This window comes from Antennarius striatus, chromosome 9 (genome assembly GCF_040054535.1).
Source record: "Antennarius striatus isolate MH-2024 chromosome 9, ASM4005453v1, whole genome shotgun sequence".
Classification (NCBI taxonomy): Eukaryota; Metazoa; Chordata; class Actinopteri; order Lophiiformes; family Antennariidae; genus Antennarius; species Antennarius striatus.
Window position 1 is genome coordinate 11,427,912 of NC_090784.1, and position 19,617 is coordinate 11,447,528.

At 38.1% G+C, this 19,617-nt stretch overlaps 1 protein-coding gene across 1 annotated transcript in view; it reads right to left on the minus strand.

Annotated features, from left to right (window-relative positions):
- LOC137601442 (collagen alpha-1(XIV) chain-like) overlaps window positions 1–19,617 on the minus strand; it is a 72,826-nt gene that overhangs the window by 44,831 nt on the left and 8,378 nt on the right. The window contains exons 12-23 of the mRNA XM_068323623.1: window positions 17,553–17,692; window positions 15,743–15,875; window positions 15,404–15,436; window positions 14,143–14,285; window positions 12,973–13,105; window positions 11,415–11,537; window positions 9,449–9,598; window positions 5,597–5,713; window positions 4,320–4,466; window positions 3,411–3,485; window positions 2,914–3,050; window positions 1,386–1,509 (exon numbers count right to left, since the gene is read on the minus strand). Of these exons, the coding sequence (XP_068179724.1) occupies window positions 1,386–1,509; window positions 2,914–3,050; window positions 3,411–3,485; window positions 4,320–4,466; window positions 5,597–5,713; window positions 9,449–9,598; window positions 11,415–11,537; window positions 12,973–13,105; window positions 14,143–14,285; window positions 15,404–15,436; window positions 15,743–15,875; window positions 17,553–17,692 (1,455 nt within the window). The remainder of the gene's footprint in view (window positions 1–1,385; window positions 1,510–2,913; window positions 3,051–3,410; window positions 3,486–4,319; window positions 4,467–5,596; window positions 5,714–9,448; window positions 9,599–11,414; window positions 11,538–12,972; window positions 13,106–14,142; window positions 14,286–15,403; window positions 15,437–15,742; window positions 15,876–17,552; window positions 17,693–19,617) is intronic.

Genomic DNA, 19,617 nt, shown 5'->3' on the forward strand with positions numbered 1-19,617 from the left:
ATGGAAGCTAGGGACAGTAGTATAGTTCGAGTATTGATTTATAGCATTGAATAACTGGAAGCTTCTAGATCTGATATAATGACTAAATGCGTTGCAAGTTACTTCCTAAAATAAGAAGCTTCAAACTAAATTCTCCAATACACCCTGAGTAATTGTTTAAAAGTTTGAGAAGCTGTCCTGTTACCATCGAAGCGAAAAGACTGAGCAGAAAAATCCACACACAAGCATCTGCCAGAAGCTCAGGGCTAAACAAACAGAACGCTGCAGTTCCTTCTTCTTCTTGTGGCTTTTGGGGTTTGTGACACAATGAGGGGGTCCAGATTGTGTATCATAGAATTAGTTGAGGATAAGAAAAAATGGAAATTGCTTGGTTTGGAGAGTGAAATTTAAAAAAAAAAATTGGGGTTGCAGTGAAAGTTTCAGACCTGAACGCTAGAGAAATTACCTACATGTCCTACAACATACAAGTAGTACAATTATGTACATGTGTAGCTGACAGAAAGGAAGAAGGGAGTCTGGTCCTCCTTTACCTCCTCCTCCTTCTTGTCTTCTGTGTTTGTTGGGTTAACATGACATTTCATGATTTCTATTACACACAAACACACACACACACACACACACACACACACACACACACACACGCACGCACACACACACACACACACACACAATGAAAAATAAGAGGAAAAGAAAAATTGGAAGAGACAACAATTAATACAGAATTAAAGAGGAGAAGGAAAGAACGATGGCAGCAAACCCAGAGAAGAGAAGACAGTAGGGAGCTTGGCAAGAGACTAGAGGAGATGAAAGGAAGGAAAGAAACGAAAGAGGAGTTAAATGTGGGAGGAAGGGATAAGTAGAGAGATGATATCGCAGTCAGCACTGAAGCCCATAAGAAAGCTCAAGGACATAATTAGTCTGAATGCACAGTAAGCCATGACCCAGAATCTAGGAGCGTTAGAATCCTCTGAACAGGAATGGAGGTCACTGACATTCACGTAAGCAGAATGATCAAGTCTCTGCTGTGTGTTTCATACTTCACATCATGCCTCTTCACCACTTTATTAATCAGTTAATCAGGTCACTTAAAGTTAATGTTGAACCACTGATTAACTTACATTTAACAATTCAGAGATATTAAAAATTTGTATAAATGGACAAAAGATCCAGAATGAATACAAATTTTGTCAAATACTGTTTCTGAAGTTGCGAATTAACTTTTAGTCTTAATCCAACACAGATGATAAATGGAAATTTTAATATCAATGATAAAATAAAATGAAAAGGAGAGTTATAGGATAAAAAGTTCCGGAACACCAAGGCTGAATTAAGTTCATACGTTGTTAAGCTGCATTTCATGTAATAGACTACAGCACTTTTCAGACCTGTATTCGTGTTTCCTCCTTTGTAAGTGATCTTCTGAATGGCTTTCAGCAGTTCTTCCTTGATGTAATAAGAATTCAGCTTGAACTCAATACGAGCATCACCACTGAATTGAATAACTGCCACCTGCAGAGACACAGATGTGATGTGAAATGAGTTAAACTCAAACAAAACAAAGTTTTCAATACAATACTAATAAAAAGTAATGTTTCTTTTTTTCACTTCAACCAATATTTTTCATGGAACAGGAATATTACATTACTAATTGAAGTCTTGAGGTGAAAATTCACTAAAATCTGTGTCCATACTCTAAAGTTAGAGTTACAGTATAATCACGGCAGAAAGCAGAAAGAAATAGTTTTTGATTATTGAGAGATACTGCTTCAAATTGTGACCTGACATTACAAATGACAACAATAATCTATTAGGAACTCTATGGACCGTAGTATCTGTGTATTTTATTCGAGTACAATGCATTATTCACGTTAAAAGTGTATTATTGGATATCTGAACCATCTACTCTTATTTCAAGTTTTCAATGCAGCTCGACGTGGACCTTCATTCTTTCTGAAAATCCATGGTCTCTGGTACAAACACAGTCGCATCAAGTGAGGCGATGTAACTGAAGGCTACCACTGAAAGGAAGGAGAGATTCAAAGTTCTGCCTTACTTTTCTAAATTTCTCCACACACACACAAGGCTGAGGCCAAAGAAGTTGCTCCACTACAAATCAATTACTGCCAGCAGCAGCAGCAGCAGCAGCAGCCATGTTTCAACTAGAAATGAATCAAGCCCAAATGAGCTAAAAGGTTGAAAGGTAAACTCAATATTCATCGTTTGGTCGTATGTCTGTTATATCGATAGTTCTATTTCTGTCTGAAATGTAACAAAAGAACATTTTGAATGTCCATTTATCTAATATATATTTATCTGCTGAATGAAAGTGGAATATATTGGAGCTGAAACAGGCAGAAGTGTATTAAAGATCAAGTAAGAGGATGAATTTGTGCGAGTGAATAGATGTGGGATAATGGGCTTTCGGATGAATGTGAATTTGCTGTATGTTTGACATTGTGTTGTTTATAAATCATAATGGATACAAAAGATTACAACCCCTGACTGCACATGGGCAGAGGTTGGTAATCATCCTTTCCTGGAGAGATTACTATACATAAATGCATTTTAATATGAACTAATATAAATTTTCATTCTCTTTGAGGATTACAGAGAATCTGATGTTGTCATGTTTATGATTTCAGCGAGACTGCATTTGCCTCATTTCCCCATGTCTTTAAATCTAAATCCCACGAGAGGGAGCGTTGACAGGATAGAGAACTCAGTTCAGTTCAGAGTTGTGATGTTTTTTTTATATAGACTATGTGACAGCTTCAGATGAGGTGTCTTACAGAATAATCACCTCATCTGTTAGGTGGGAATGGAATATGTAACTGGATGGAGATACAGTCCGAATCAGGAAAAAACTGCTTTGAAATTTGTAATCCTCAACTCGGCTGTGGTCACGTGACTAACCTGGGTGCCATCTGGTCCAATCTGATGCAGTGATCCCACAGCGCTGTAAAGGAAGTGTTTGATTTTCATAAAGTTATCTTCAATGGACCAAGAACCATCGACGAGGAAGACCAAATCAGCCTTTGCCTGTTTACAAACTAGATGAACAGACAGACAGTGAGAAACAAGATTAAAAATATTCATTTGTTTCTGTGTTCCACATTTCTTGCTGTCTACATTTTTTTGTCAGAACTTTACGTCTTCTTTCCCTCAGCTATATATATTTTCTATCTTTGTGTTTATATTTCATAATACTATATCATTTCTGGTTGCATAAATGTGCATACTGAGTGCACATTCCAATGTATTAATATATTAATATATTAAAAATGCATTAACAATAGTGATTACAGTTACCATAAAATGTGATCAGAGCATAGAGAAGATTCCCTTTAACACTAGAAGAATTCTAAGAGAGTGTGTGTGTGTGTGTGTTCTTTTTTGGGATTTTTGCCCACCTTCTTTACCAAGTGGGATGGTGGGAATGGGCTCGTTGATGTGGGGTTCAGTTGGAACGTGACTGGGCGCTGGCCCTGGATACACAGAGTAACAAAAAAAGGCCATTGATCATTATTATATCAATATTAAAATGGCACAATGACAGGCAGCAATAACCTGGTAGTTTCTAAATTCTCCAAAATGTCTGGAGTTCTGAATCTCAAGTCTTTTTTGTTTCAGTGACTGACATAAATCAAACTTTCTACTTTTTGTCTACATCCCTCTTCCCATTCCAGAGCTGGGGACAGTATTTTCCATCAGTCTGTGAGTCTGACCAGAGGTTGTTTATAGAGTTCAGAAGCCCCAGGTTGAAGTTTGCCTCAGAGCAGAGCCAATTTAAAGAAAGCAATGGGATCCATCAAACCAGACTAGAGTAAGTAAATAACTCAAAAGCATCTGTGGCTGCCCTCAGAGAAGGTCACCTACTCTTACTCCTGTGTTTACTCTAAGGTCACTGAGTGAGTATTATCAAAAAATAATCTTTGTCAATGAGAGGTTGAAGTGGTTGGAGTAGCTCAGAGAACCATCTCATTATGGATGTTGTCGTCTTCACTGTCTCAGTTAACAAAAAGTTTCTCTGAAAGATTTTAAAGATAGACAAACAACAGTCCACAACTGTGGACACTGAAAATAACAAGGGAACTTTATGACATAAATGTCAATGCTATCGTTGCCACTGCAAGGTCACGTAAAATAAAATCCGACACAATTCCCATCATGAAATGAAAAAAGTTTTTTCGTGTGTTAGTAATCCATGGCAATGTTCCACCTCTTTTTATAAAAGTAAAGAAACATGAATTTTAAATAAAGGACAAAAAATGCATGAATGGACAAATTTCTTGCTGCGTAAAAAACCTGGGGATACGTACATGTCATGTCAGTGACGGAAACAGAGGGTCCCACCAGCTCCTGCATCTGGGTGTGAACACTGATGTGGTATTGGCTGCTGGGAGTGAGGTCATTAAAGCATTGTTGGGAAGCACCGCCTCCAAGGTTTACTTCCTGCTTCTGGCTATCTGCAAGTAAAAGACAAATAAAAAAGCTTACAAAGATTGAAGTTCGGACTAACATCAATAAATTAAAAAAAAAAGCTCCAGTTTCAAAGTAACTGTACAGACTTCCTGTTTTTCAGGGGTTTTAACAACACATCCAATCCTAGCAGCTGCAAAGTTCAATCATTCATATTCAGAGTTGGATGCTGAACATTTCTAGTGGAACAGTCAGGTAAGAAAGTGTTAAACACATTAAACATTAATGGTAAACTGATTAAAAAAAACAGAAGCAGCACAATTGCTCAGGTTATTTCACATGTACATGAATAAACATTTGAGTAAAATTACGTTAACTCTACCTTTTAGAAGAATATAAGTGTTATTAGATAATATCAGAAATCGGGGCAAGTATGATTTTCAGCCTGCTTTAGGAGAGGTTGCTGTCCATACAGAACAGTAGCCTGTGTCCAGACAACTGGATCACATGACATGATTTCCTTCAGATGACAAAGAGCCAACAATCAGATTAGTGTTTATGCTTCAGATGGGCAGCATCAGATTAAAAATTAACCAGGAAAATACACATCTACACTTTCAGTTTCATTTCTGATTGTGTTTCTTAATGTCTTACATTTTGGAGAGACAAATTTTAGCTTCCACAAAAAAAGGAGCCACAAAAAGCAGAAACAAACACGCCACTGAGAAAGGACCAGTCCAGGCTTGCACAGTGGTTTCAAAATTTTAGACAGCTGGTTCAATGGCGGAGTAAGAGCTTCAGATCTAAGTTTTTATTTTGCAAACTATTTCTAAGCTGTATTTAGGTCAGTGATAAACTGCAAAGGTATTTTCACAGGATGTAAAGGGAAAAAAGGGGGAAAAAGCCACTCAATCTGTAAAAATGTTGTTTCTTTTGCTCAAGTGAGATCCCCAATTGTTGGTTATTTTGACAATTTTTTAACAGTGTTTAAAATGTGTGATTTAAGCGTGAAGATTAAGAACAGAGGTGATGGATCAATGAAGGGGTCTAGGGTGAAGTCTCACATCAAGATGGAATTCACCTTTTGATGCTGTGAATCAGGGATGACAACTTATAACCATACACACAGATAAATGTACGCACACAATCACACTGGAGAAACAACACATGTACTCACTGAGAGGTGATTGTATGGACACTCTATACATGGCGGCCTGTGGAAGAGGCTGCCACTGAACACACATGCTGGTAGGGCGGACCTGGTAGGTCGACAAGCCAGAGACACCGAGGAACACTGGAGATGACAGAGACAGAGAAAAACGACAAACATTTACAGTATTTTACAACTATTTCTATGTCTTCTACCTTGCTCTTCCATTTGGAGACACTCAGACACCAACCCATAGATCAAAGCACTATGGTCTGATATATTTTCTATCCTGAGCTATTTTTGCACATATCTCAGGAACCGGATAAGATAGAGAGATGACACAATAAGACACTGGCTTGTGTCCTCTTGTGGCTACATTATAGAGAGACGAAACAAAAGTCATTATATTCAGGGAGGCATGGGAATGAAAATTAGACCACAATCTTGACCTTGAAAAACTAGCTCAAGGTCACATTTTCGCTTTTATACCTTTTTAGGTACATGTCTCTGAAAAATCATGACAAATAGAATGCACCAGTTACATGTTGGATCATGGGTCTTTTATTTTACCCTGACCTATGAAAGTAGGTCAGGGTTCAAATTTTGAATTCAGGTGTGTTGCATGATGTTGCAGTCTCTGATTGCCTTGTCATTACAATGGAAATGACTTTGAAATGTGGTCAGTTTGGTTGTTCAGAGAGACAAATGTCTCCCGTTCACATTATGTACACACTCATATATGCCATTAAAACAATGACTCGCTGACAAAAGTTGGGAAAGTACTGCAGAGGTTTGGGAGTGTGCAGTCAGCAATAAGGTTCAGCTCACACTGAAGTGGCACTTCATTACTACCCAGAGCTTTTTGGTATTCTGATTGCAAGGAGATAAACAATATACGCTCCAAATGCTTTTTAGAATGTGACAAGGTGTCTATACCGACAGTCCAATCACAACATCCCACTGGGAGGTTATTAAAAGAAATAGTAAGGAAAAAAAAACAGTATTTGGGCTAAGTGTTTAACGGTCCTGCAAAGAAACAATGAGGCATGATGCAGCAAAATGCAAAACGCCAACAATTTAAATATCTGAAGCTTGTTTGTCAGTGGCGTGAAAACCTCCCACGAGCATCTCTCTCTCTCTCTCTCTCTCTCTCTCTCTCTCTCTCTCTCTCTCTCTCTCTCTCTCTCTCTCTCTCTTTCTCTCTCTCTCTCTCTCTCTCTCTCTCTCTCTCTCCTCTTAATTTTGTCTGGTTTTTTTTAGTTTGATAAATGTTAAATGGTTAGATGTTTTCTTTGTTCGGGAAACGCACAGTTCTATTGACAATCCTCTTTACATGAATCTCTTTTGGATTTGTGATGACGTGATTATTTTGTAATTGGACTTTTATGAATAAACGTGATATTCAAGATCAAAAATCAAATCTCTATCTCTCTCTTTCGCTCTCGTTCTTTCACGCTCGTTGAATTTGCTGATGGTTCATATTAAACTTGGCTCCTGCACCGGTATTTATTCCAGGACCACATGGCGGATGCCCTTATGTAAATACTGGTGAAAAATGCACAAAGATTCAAACACACTGACTATCATACACTCAGAAATGCAGAATGCATACTTGTATTCTATGTGTCAACACTGACTGAACAAACTGCATGTATGTTCATGTTTACATACCACAAAAAACTGCAAGGCTGGACTGACCATGCCTACGTTAGGTTAGCAAGCTCTGGCATGACTGGCACGAGTGCATGACTGCTCACAGTCTTGGGTGGCAGTGGCTCAGTGGTAAAGCGCGGTAGAGCAGGTCGTCCAATGTTCTGAGATCGACAGTTCAATTCCTGCTCCCGCCCAAAAAAACACCCGGAGGTGAGCTGACAGTGAGATGCTCACCTCTGGAGAACTGCCGGGGCGCCCCCTTATAAGTTGCTAATATGGGTGTACCACAAAAGAGCCCAGCACTCTACCTCCCCTGCATGCGTACAGGCCCCCTGTGTGTTTGTGTGTTCAGGGCCTGTACACACATACTATATATACATGCATGATATTCAAACTAACTAGAGTGGGCCACTAATTTCCCTGCGGGGATCCGAATTTCTTTTAAATAGGAAAAGCTTATATATAAGTATTAATAAAATAAAAAAAACAACTTAAATGTGTTTTGGTCGAAGGGAGTATACTTACGCTATTGAAATATTTTAAATCTAAAAACAATCACAGAAAAAAGAAAACTGGGACAGGCCACAATAGTAAAAAGGAGGAAACACATCTGACTTCATATAGAAACTTTTTTTCAAAATGTACTAATGATACAAAATTTCATGAAACCAGATCAACTAGCTCTCATCGATGGTCACAAAAAAAAAAAATCATAAGTTTTGTGGAGCTAAAGCACCTCATAAAAAGACATGAAAGTTGATTTGGCTTGAAACAGTCTGATTTCATTCAGTGGGTTTGTTTTGTTCATTCCATTCATGGTATCAAAGTTTTTGTGTTCCATTCTAGTATGCATAATTTATTGGTGTAAACGTGCCAGTTGGCTCCCATAGTAAGACCGCAATGAATGCAGTGTTTCCAGGGAAATACGTTACTGTGTCTCCCTCATTAGAATAACAAATGACGTATCCCGCTTAATAAATCATAGCTCCTCCACTGTAGAATACAAATATGGGTCATGAATTTAACTATGCCCAAGTGATGGGACAGTTTCTACATCCCCTCACCAACATGCGTACATAAAATCTGATATTACACAATATTATAAAGTGCTTTGAAAATCCAAATATCTAGATGTTGGTGTATTTACACGGGGCTTATGAAAAGCAAAGTCTTGTTAAATCTGTTGATGTGAAAAGGACAGCTGCACCACAGCCGAGTAAGAAGGTGAAATATGGAGGAGAGAGGGTTCTGCATGTCAATGTAATCCATCTCCTTCGTTCTGAGAGCTTAACAGAGCCAGGAAAGTGTGAAGCAGTCATCACTCATCCAACAGGTGGATGATTAAAAACAGTATGAAGAATAGCTCATCATCTGCACAGATCATTAGATTATAACATTAAAAATTTTCTTTAATTGTTGATTAGCAAAATCTCTTCATCATGCTGCTGCATTACTACATCACTCAGAATCTTCCTCTCAAGTGAAGTTATTCCAGAAAAGAATTTATGTATTTTTGTTGTGGAGCATGAAAAATTAATGAGTGATTTAAATAAGAATGTTTTCCCTTTGAGTGAGTCCCTGTCTACCCAGGCAGGGCGCCCAAAAGACAGCACTAGATTTCAAATTATGGGATTATTTATTTTTTGTTTCTTTGTTTACAGTGCGCATAAAGAAAAAACTAATCAGTCAAAAAGGCATCAATGTTTTGGTACAGTGACAGATCACTGTAGTGAAAATAGGATTAAAGAATGAGCACAGACACACATACAGCTGTATTACGTGTCTTTCTCTCGACAGATAATCTACTCTTCTCTCTACTCCTCCTTCTTTGAAGGTCTATTTGTTTTAGAGTTAAAAGCCTGTGCTCTGTCTTACTGCACCTACTGACTACAGATCAGATTGCTCTCACTGGCGAAATACGGAATAATATCTTTCTGTCAGTTTTTGACTATAATCTCAATAAAGGAGTGTATGGTATCAAATATTTGTTGTGTGTTCACCACTTTCCTTTACTACAGTACTGTAGTTTAGTGTCATGATGGCTGACTGTGCCTGGAATGACTTTTAAGCTCTATTTAAATAATGTATAAAATTTTGTCTTCTTGAAAACTTCAGAAAGTCATGTGAATAATCCAGACATGACGTTAATGACACTCTTAATCTACTCCTACTATTACTATTCAACTGAAGTGCAGGAGCTTTCGCTGTCGTGGTGAAGATGCTTACATGTCTTGGCATTCGCTTGAAGTGGTTCACTTTGTCCTGCAGGGTAGGAAGCCTCCAACTGAACGCTGTACTCTGTCCCACTCATTAGATTCAGGAGGAGCGTGGAGTTCACATCTTCAGCCACCTTTTTCTCTAGAGGTGGACCTGGAACTTAGGAAGACATGCATATACACATGAGCACAGTCGGGAAGCACAAAGGAGATAGATAGATAGATACTTTATTAATCCCGGAGGAAATTGCATATATCCACTGCTCAGGCATTACATAACAAATAATACTGGATAAACACCAGGAGAAAAGGAAACATTGACATCACAGGACATACCACAAGACATACATTACACTAACAGACAGGCACATGCAGCACTAACAGGACTTATATACTAAACTATAACTAAAATATAAACGGTATAAAATTTAAAAATATTACAGTATTAAAATATAAACAGTATAAAATAAAATCTAAACAGTATAAAATTGAATTAAAATATAAAACAGTATAAAAAATAAATAAATAAATTATATATATATATATATATATATATATATATATATATACAACAGTATACAATTTAATTTAAATTAAATTAAATTAAATCCATATTCAACCCTGTGCTGACCTCGCCACTTACTTCATTTCAAAAGTTCAAGGCAAATCCTGTGTTCTACTATGTTTTTAAATATGTATCTGTAGCTTTGCAAAAAATAGCAATACAGGTAATCATATTTAGAATTGAAACAATGTGAACCAACTTCACATTTTCCCAGCTTACTGGGTTATCCTAATCATAAAACTAATGGCCTCAAAGCATCAAAAATATTATTAGTGTTTTCCCTCTAACAAAAACTTGTACTTCACTGGATTTTTGACATGCAGCTTTGGACACACAATTTCTATCTCTGTTTTATTTTATAACACCTTATTAAAAGAAGTCAGCTGGCAGCCAGTCAGAGATCGTCTCAGCCAGGTGGACTGAAGTCACTTAAAGTTGATACAGAATTCATTGTAGTCATCCAAAAGAGCAGTTGCCATGTAAGACATAGGATGCACCTTTTGTCTGTGGTTTAGACGGTGAGAGTATTATCTACTTATCGAAAGGTTGATGATTCAAGCCCCACTTCTCCTTTGTGTCCGATGCACCGTTCTATCTGGCCCCTGCTTCTCAGGGGTGGGTCTGATTTCACAACATTGTCCAATATATAATAGCATGTGACACTAAGGCTACATCTTCTAAATGTTTACTACTGTAACATACACACACACACACACACACACACACACACACACACACACACACACACACACACACACACACACACACACACACACACACAGACACACACTATAAAAGGTCGTTAAATGCCCGAAAAAAAATAAGGAAAACAAACTTTAGCAATGCAACTTTTCAAACAACCAGTAAAAACTGCTGCAGAAAATAATGGCCAACCTGTACACATAGAATAATTTAAAGAAACTCAGATAGCACCACACACATTTCTCCTACCATACACCAGGATTCTCACAGGAAAAAACATCCACCTTATAACATCTATTGCATCTCCTAAAATTAAGATTAATGCAGCCTGTCTGCTTGAGTCTGAATCCTCAGGGATGCAATAATTATGTTTACGTGACTGAAAACAGATGCTGAAACCATTAAGACTGCGGTATTGTCAATTAGCGCTGAGCAGCAGAACAAGGAAAAGTATTTGTGTATTTTAATAATGCTTTAAAACAGTAATGAAAAGGTAATATCCTATTTCAGCTACGAATCACTAATTAATTCCTTGAGCTTCATGAAACTCAAAAAACTAACAATAAGAAAAGAAAAAAACGACCTTAGAGTAGTTAAGGTTTCTGTCTTTTACAAATCATCATGAATAATTATATTATTAATTATGTTTTTAGTACTGTTAGGATAAATACATTAATTTTCGTGTGTGTGTGTCTGTGTGTCTGTGTACCATAGAGGGGCTGGTATGTGATCCTATAGCCCACCGTAGGAGCTTGTGGAGGATCCCAGCTGACCCTGAGCCGGTTGTACCACTCCTCTGACACACGGAGGTTTTCAGGAGACAGCAGCGGCACTGCCAAGAGACAAATCAGAGACCAGAATCAAGTCCACTCATTAAGTGCAGATGTGACAGTCTGTGGGTCCTGTGGGTTTATTTTGGGTCTACTGTATGTGCTGACAATAAAGATCATGCAGAATTTCACACACAAAAAATCACAAAGCTTTTCCTATTTTAAAAAAAAAAAAGTATTTTATTTACATTCACAGATACAAATTTGGATGTTTAACAAACATGTCATCAGCTAATAGAAGCATATGAAATAAAACACAGTGGGTTACAGAGCCTCGTAAAAGGAGACAGCTGCAGTTAGTCTCTAAAAAGATGGCACGTGTCAATTTTCAGGACAATAAACAAGGAGGCAATGGTTTCCTCTCATAAGAGCTAATTAGAGGAACAGTTTGGGAAAATCAATCAGGGCTGGTGTAACCCAGTGACAATAAAGGGTTAAGAGTAGAGCGCGACGATAAGCCACTCATTACACATTTTTGGTTAAGTCCCGCCTACCGGTGGACATGATTGACAGATCACGACTTTAACTGGTGTGATCGGATGAGAGAGGAGAGACATGGTCGTGACGAGCAGAGCACAGAAAGTGATGCAGCATTAAAAAAACAACAACAACAACTTTAAAACTTGAAGTTTTGCAAGCTTACTAATCAAGGTGCAAGATATGTAAACAATCTAGAAGACACCGTGAGTTGGGAAGTCCCTGTGATTTGCTACCATACTGTATATCTCGGTAAGCTAGCAAAATGTTTTAATGTGCTAATTATGTGTGGGATGCTACGCAGTTTATTGTGATCACTTTTATTGAAAAGCGATCACAAACAAAAAAGATTAATTATTTTGAAGGGCGTAATTTTTGTTTTGTTAATATGTATTTTATAATGTATTTTTCTGCTGTTATTGATCATTTGTTTTAGTAAAAGCCGTTCTAAATTCATCTGGTCTGTGTACTTTCATGTATGCTAGCTAGCTAGCTAGCTAGCTAGAGAGAGAGATACTTTATTAATACCGGAAAATTAAATTAAAGATTACATATAAAGATTACATTAAAGATTACATTAAATTGTTACAGTTCAATCCCTCAGCTCCTTACAAACCTGGATTAGGGGTGTATTTACTAGGAGTGGATTACATTGAGGAAAATAATTAAATTTTCTCATTAATGAACGGAGCTGATGGAATTATGAACAGCCTTCATTAAGACAATTAAGAAAGTTTCAGTATTTGTTACCACATTCATTTGCATTCTCCTTCGTAAATTAAATGAAAAATTAAATGTGTGAATTAAATTAATGTGAAGCCAATCAACATTACACTCATGGAAATTAAAATTTCACGAGATTTCAATTTTGTCGAAGGTGTTATCCTAAGTTGGGATTCACATCTCTGAAGGATGGAACGTGAGAAACGAAAAGCCAGCTGTGTGTCAGTATGAGCTTACATGTGACTCCCAGGGCTGCCATGCTGATGCCGTCCTGCCCCCCCATGTACATGGGTGTGACTGTCACTTCATACTGGGTGTCTGACATCAAACCTTGAAGCACTGCTCTCCTCTCACCAGATGGAACGAACACCTACAATTGCATTCATGGTGATATTTCAGGGGTTAAGAGAAAACATGAGGCTTTACAGCAATGATGTCTACACAAACTACACAGAACTACACAAAAGCAAACAGACAAGAGTTTTACAGTCATTATCCAACACTATTCTTAAACTGGTTCTGCGCAGTTTATTTCATCTTTAACCTGACAATAAAAAAAAACATGCTATATGCATGTCTGTGAAAGAGAGGGTGAAACGTGCATTCAGAATAGGACAGGTACTGTCAGGAAAAACTTCTGAAACACTGCCATTAAAGGGGGGGTGGAACTCTAACACGTGTCCATTCATAAACAAACTCAAACTCTCCTACAACCGAAGTGTTTCTCACAAATCTTCAGATCAAAACGCCAAACTTTCTTGGTGGTGTAACTGAACGACCCTTAACAACCCTCAGCTATTAGACACGTTAAGCCTCCCCTTTACTTCATCCATTGGTCTTTTGCTTCTTCTTTGTGTTGCTCTTTTCTCTGCTGCCCTCTGTCTCTGCTCCCAGTGAGGTAAATGGCTACTGAAAAGATAATGGAATGTCTTCTGGGCTGGCCCAGTCTCTCCATCTTCTACAGCTCTGACACCAAGTTGGAAAATTAAAACAAGAGGGGAGGGAGATGGGAGGAACTGGGTGGTGTCAGCAGGGAAGACATGAGGGAGGGGAAATGCAGAGATAGAGAGACCGATGGGAGGAAAAACAGCGGCCAAGTGTGTGTGCATCAGTGATTAGGGTCGCCACACTACTCTGACCTCACTGCAGATAAAGGAGTCAAGAACGAGAGGTGGAGCTAAAACTCTAATCAGTTTTTTGATTAGACCCAATGACCTGACACGGATTGCTGCAGTCTCCTCCATTCTGGATGGAGGTGTAAAAAAACAGATATTACTACATGCAATCCAACTTTGCCACAAATCTGTAAAAGGCTTTAAACAAATAATAGGGATCTAAATTTATAGCTGTACTGAATTATTTAGAAGTAACTTTTACTCATACCGCCGACAACTTGATCAAACTCACAGTCTCCTGCTGGTAGTCCCTCCCGAGACTCGCATATACAATCCTGTAGCTCTGCACGTACGGGTCATCCAGCTCCCACGATACCTCCAAGCTCTGGGTGGTCTCTTCCCTCAGCTGAAGGTTTCTCACACCTCGACGCACAACTGTCACATCACAAGTAACAGTTACTCTGCAGTATTACTGGTGGAATTATATAGCATAATTGGTTCACATCCACAGCTTGAAAGACACTTTCTTTACACTTTTAATGTTACTGGGTAAACAAATGATTAGAAAAATTGTGGTCAAAATGGTGGTGAGCTGAGAGAATATAATAGCAGCTCCTAACAATGTGTTCACAGCTATAATGTGCTGGATAATAGTGTTGCAGTGAAATCGAGTTGGTTTTGGGATTTTTTTTTTACTTAGAGGAAGAGACTGGATGGCGCACAAATTGTTTTTGGTACTTTTTTGTTGTTGTTGTTGTTTCATTCACCTTGATAATGTCTTAGAAACTATTTCTATGATAGTCTATACAGTCCTAAGGGGATAAAAATCACGGTGAGGGTTACACACATAATGCAGCCTGAAACTACAAGCCTATTTAAAAACCTGAGTCTGATTTTCACAGGAGCGCTTAAAAGATTGAAGACGTAAGTTAAGTGGAGACATTACTCTTTCTAGAGGCACAAGTTCTGACTCGATTAGCCTTAGCCCACAATTCACACACAGCGCAATCCCAGCCTCCAGGTTGCCTCTAACGTAATGAATTGCAGTCTCTGGCTGAAGGCAGCTTGGTAAACACACATTCAAAAACACAAAAGGTCTCCACAGTTTGAAGCTTTCCTAAGCCCTCAGAAAAACTAGTTTTATCTCCTTAAAAATAAATGAGCAAAAAAGACCAAAACATTTCCAGGGCTGTGCTTGCACTCTGGCAATACTAGAATGAACTGGCAACTAGTGAAGCTTTCCAAATTTCAGAAGACTTTTCTATGCAGAGCTTGAATCATGAGTAAAATAAATTCATGCCAGTAGAGGCTGTATAGTAGCCCACTGGTCACATGAAGGGAAGAAGCAGTATTAAGGTCTTAGCATTACAAATTAATAAATTTCATAACACATTTTTAATCCAACCTGAAGTTATAATTCCCATCGCGTCTTTTTCTTGTTAAGGCAGACTACTGAAAATTAATTTTCCATACAGACAACAGTTACTTAATAACCTGTCAACATGTGCAATATTGATGCAAAGCTACACTAAAGCAATTAAGACACTTCTTACCTGCGGTTGTGGGAGCAATCGTTGCCTCAGCCACTGGGGAAATACAGAGAGCATTCATCAGATAATTGGATAGAAACTCTCATAAACAACTCTCCGTATCAATAGTTAAGGTAATTAGACAGAAATACATCATCAATGTGTAGAGAAGTTTTATTCTTCTGAGATAAGCAGTGACAAACAAATCAATGTAAACACCCTCAAGCTCACCTCGGAGAGTTGGTTAGGTCTAATGGAACTTTTCCTCATCTCATCTCTTAACATTTGCTTTGATTTGATTAATCAAGTTACACAGCTAAAATAACAGTTTGAGGTGTTGGCAAACAGTCTAATGTTACTTACATGTGGTCTCTATAACAGAGATGGTGTCGCTCTCAGATTCATCTTTGAATATGGCCGTCAGCAGAACTTCATACTCAGTCGACGGACTCAGACCAGTCAGGATGTAATTGTTATCACTTCCACTCAAGAACACCTCGAAACACGACCACACACACAAGTCTGAGCGCATCAGTAACATCTCTCCAAAAGTTCAACTTCTCAAGAATGTTGGCGGGTATTTTTAAATGAAAACGTAAATCACTTTTTTTTTTCGCTGTTGTCTGCTCATCTTTATAATGTTGTACTTCCACATTAAGTTTTAATCTTTTAATAACCCTGCTTTGTCCAGTAAACATCTCTGTGTTAGACATGGCCTCAAAAAACTGCTGTCACAATATGTTTTTAGGTCACTTAGTATTTTTTAAGTTACAGTTATTCTTACATTTGCCAGAGAAAGACAAATTCAAAACCCTTTCCAAGTTTCTCTGAGAATATGATACAATTTTGGGCAAAAAGTGTGACAGGATTACTTACAGTTTAAGTGCAAAACCAGGTTTTCAAAACTAAGGTCATCACTGAGTTTTAGTGGAACGAGCTGCTGAAAATGATACTAAATCAATTGTAAATGGTAGAAAGCCACTGAATCAAGTCAACAGCGATACAGTTTATATTAAGAGTGATAGGGACTACATTCAGAACTATATGATAGACTGTTCAATAGCAAAGGCAGGATTAACACAGGATTTTAACACAAAAGCAAATCAGACGGAGCATTCGCTGGAGGAATTGCATTTTTAACGCTTCATTTCCTCTTTTCTTTGTAAATTTACTTTCATTTAGTTCATATATCAACAACTAATAGCCCGTTTTGGTTTTTGATTTATTAACCAGTACACTGCAAAAAAAGAAAAAGAGCGGCTAAAATATGAGAAATGAACAGAAACAATGAGGAGAAAAGGGCTCAATGCTAGTGAAAGTATCTCTCCATACAACAATGTGAAATTTTACTCCTCAAAAATAAATTTGCCAAAATATTTGGGCAAGCAGATTGAAAAACAGAAAAGTACCAAAAGACTTTTAAATAAATAATTAATCTCATATTTCCAGAGGATGTACAGTGTATGTAAAATATTGGAAAACAAACACTACAATATGGAGTCAGTCAAATTAACTGGAGGTACAGCGTGTGAGAACAACACAGGCTGTACCTCCGCCATGTCCTAAGAATCCTACATATCTGGTACATGCACGATCTCAAGAACAGGATCAATACGTTTTTAAGTAATAATGGAAAATGTTGAAAAATGCATCTCATAAAATTGTCTGATCGGCTTGTTTATTATGGTTCTGCATATTTCTAAAATGTGATTTTAGAAATATGATGAAATCTCCAGTGTGAGATTTTCAACTGCAATGTATCTCAATGGCTATGCAACAGACACACACAAACACACACACTCATACACACACACACTTACAGTCCTGAGGACTCTATCTCTGCTGCCCAGCTGCTTCTAAACTCCAGATCATGGTAATAAAGCAGCCAAGCCATTAATTTTTAGATTTATTCAGTCTTAATTTACACTCAGCCGTGTCAGGGCTTTTACCAGCTATTGCTAATGTAGTAAAGCTTATCTGCAGTGCTATAGAAAACAGACTCCTATTTATCTGGGCTTCATGGAGTGGAACTGCCTCGAATTGTGGAGATAAAGATAACAAGTGGAGTTCTTTCTGAATCTTGGTGAAGATTGTGTCCAGTACCTTTTCACTTCTTTTTTGTGGAAGACTGTCACCAGACAACCTTTATGTGTTGTGTCATTTTGGTACTGACCTCCATCGTGTCGCCACCTGTGAATGGAACCCAGGAGACTCTGTAGAGGCTGATGTCATTGGCTGTGTGATCCCAGCTGACCTGGAAGCTGTTTGTGCTGATATCGCTTGAGCGTAGATTCAAAGGACCAGGAACGGGAGCTGGAAAGAGTGTTTACAGTTTTGCATTATCATTTAACTTGTTTGTCTCATTTTCCTACAGACTTTTAAGATATTTAAAGTGTTCCACTACGATTTTCATCCTGATGCCTCACACCAAGTGGCACAAGACTGCAAAACTAGGCAACATACACAGCACTGACCAGGGGAGGCTGGCTGGCAAGATCAGCAGTTTCATGGAAATGTGGCATGAAACATTAACTTTTACACAGCGCTTATTCTGATCATTTTAAATGTTTTTGACAAATATTAATATTAATCTTCATTTAAACGCAGCTGCAAAGAGCAGAACATCCAGAATCAAACTGCGTGTCATTAATATTTGACAGTTAATGCTATATTTCTAAGGCTAATTTATACGATGTGTTGAACCATTATCTTAGCTTAAAACAACACCACTATTGTTCTGCAGAATTTAGGTGTGAACTGTAATCGTGTTGGGTTCCCACCATTTTCAACTCATCCACACAAAAGCCCTAAATCTGCTGACACGATGGTACGAGATCACGGACCTCTGATTCTGAAACTTGCTCCTGAACGAAGTTTGCCAGGAGATAAATAAAAGTCAACACATCAGCGTAATAGCTGTTCGAAAGAAATGCATTTCTTTTAGTTGACTCAGCACTAGAGACCACCTGTTTGTTTCTTAAAGGGATATTCCTGCAAATCAATATCTGTTAGCATGACAGAATAGTAAGAGGCTGTGAAAAGACTGCAGTGTAACTGGGTTATTATGAGATGGGCAGACTGCCAGACCAGCAGAAGGACAAGGAGGGGCATTAAACACACTGGATGTCACTAAGGCCTTCAACAGTCTCGGGGCATTTCTTTTTTGAAGTATTATTTGTTGATGAGTCATTATTTCTGTAAGGGAGTATTTTTTTACAAGTTCTTTCACTTTGAAAGTGAATCTTATCCAAACTCAAAATAATCAACATGTGCCTCAATCATGTTTTAAAAAGTCGACATTATGTTGACAATGGCAGACACATTGATTACTCTGGTGTATCATTGCTGTACTTAAATACAAAAGACACTAGCACCTTTTGTACCAGTAAGCACAAAAGGTGAAAAAGGTGCTAGTCTTATGTGAACTAAAAGTCATATGAATTCACATAAAACAGGAGCTGTGGTTCTTGTTCTGTACTGATCTCTTACTTGGTGACTTTGGTGCTTTTGTGTGTTATGTCTGGACTGAAGCGCTGGGACAGAGAGATGAGGTGAACTTGGTAAATTTTTTTCTGTCACTGTGTTGACTCGACAAGCTTGTGACTATACCAGGCCCTGCCCTGCTTGATTTGTAATTTATTACATCCCGCAAAGCGGTGATGTATTCTAATATTGTCCGTCTAATAATTGTCCGTCTGTCCACCAAATTTCTTCACAACCGTTGCAGATAGAAAAATGAAACAAAAAGCACATTACTTGGACAGCAAAGAGGATGAAAATGAGATGATGACCTTGACCTTGAGAAAACTAGGTCAAGGTCAAATTTAAACTTTTTACTCATTGCGGATTTTTGGTAGGCAGTCACGTGATACTGTACACGCATTCTATTGGCTGACAGCATCCGGAAGTGTGCTATGTTCCGTGAGTCCCGGACTTTCATGAGACACAAAAGTGCTTTAAACAGTCGATCAGGGTATAGGAAAAGCTAATACAGACAGAAGGTGGTCTAATATCAGTATGGGGAGGGTTCATAAATGTTTAAATTATCGTAACTAATAAGATAAATAGTTCTGCACTCTATTGTGTTATTTGTTAATCGCGTGTGGTTCCTGGATCGCATTGACCGCGAGGAACGACGGTGCACTGTATACCATATTAGGTACACATCTCTGAAACCTGATGAGATGTAATCACAAGACAAAAAGCAACATTTTCAGAAAGCCAGAGGCACAAAATTG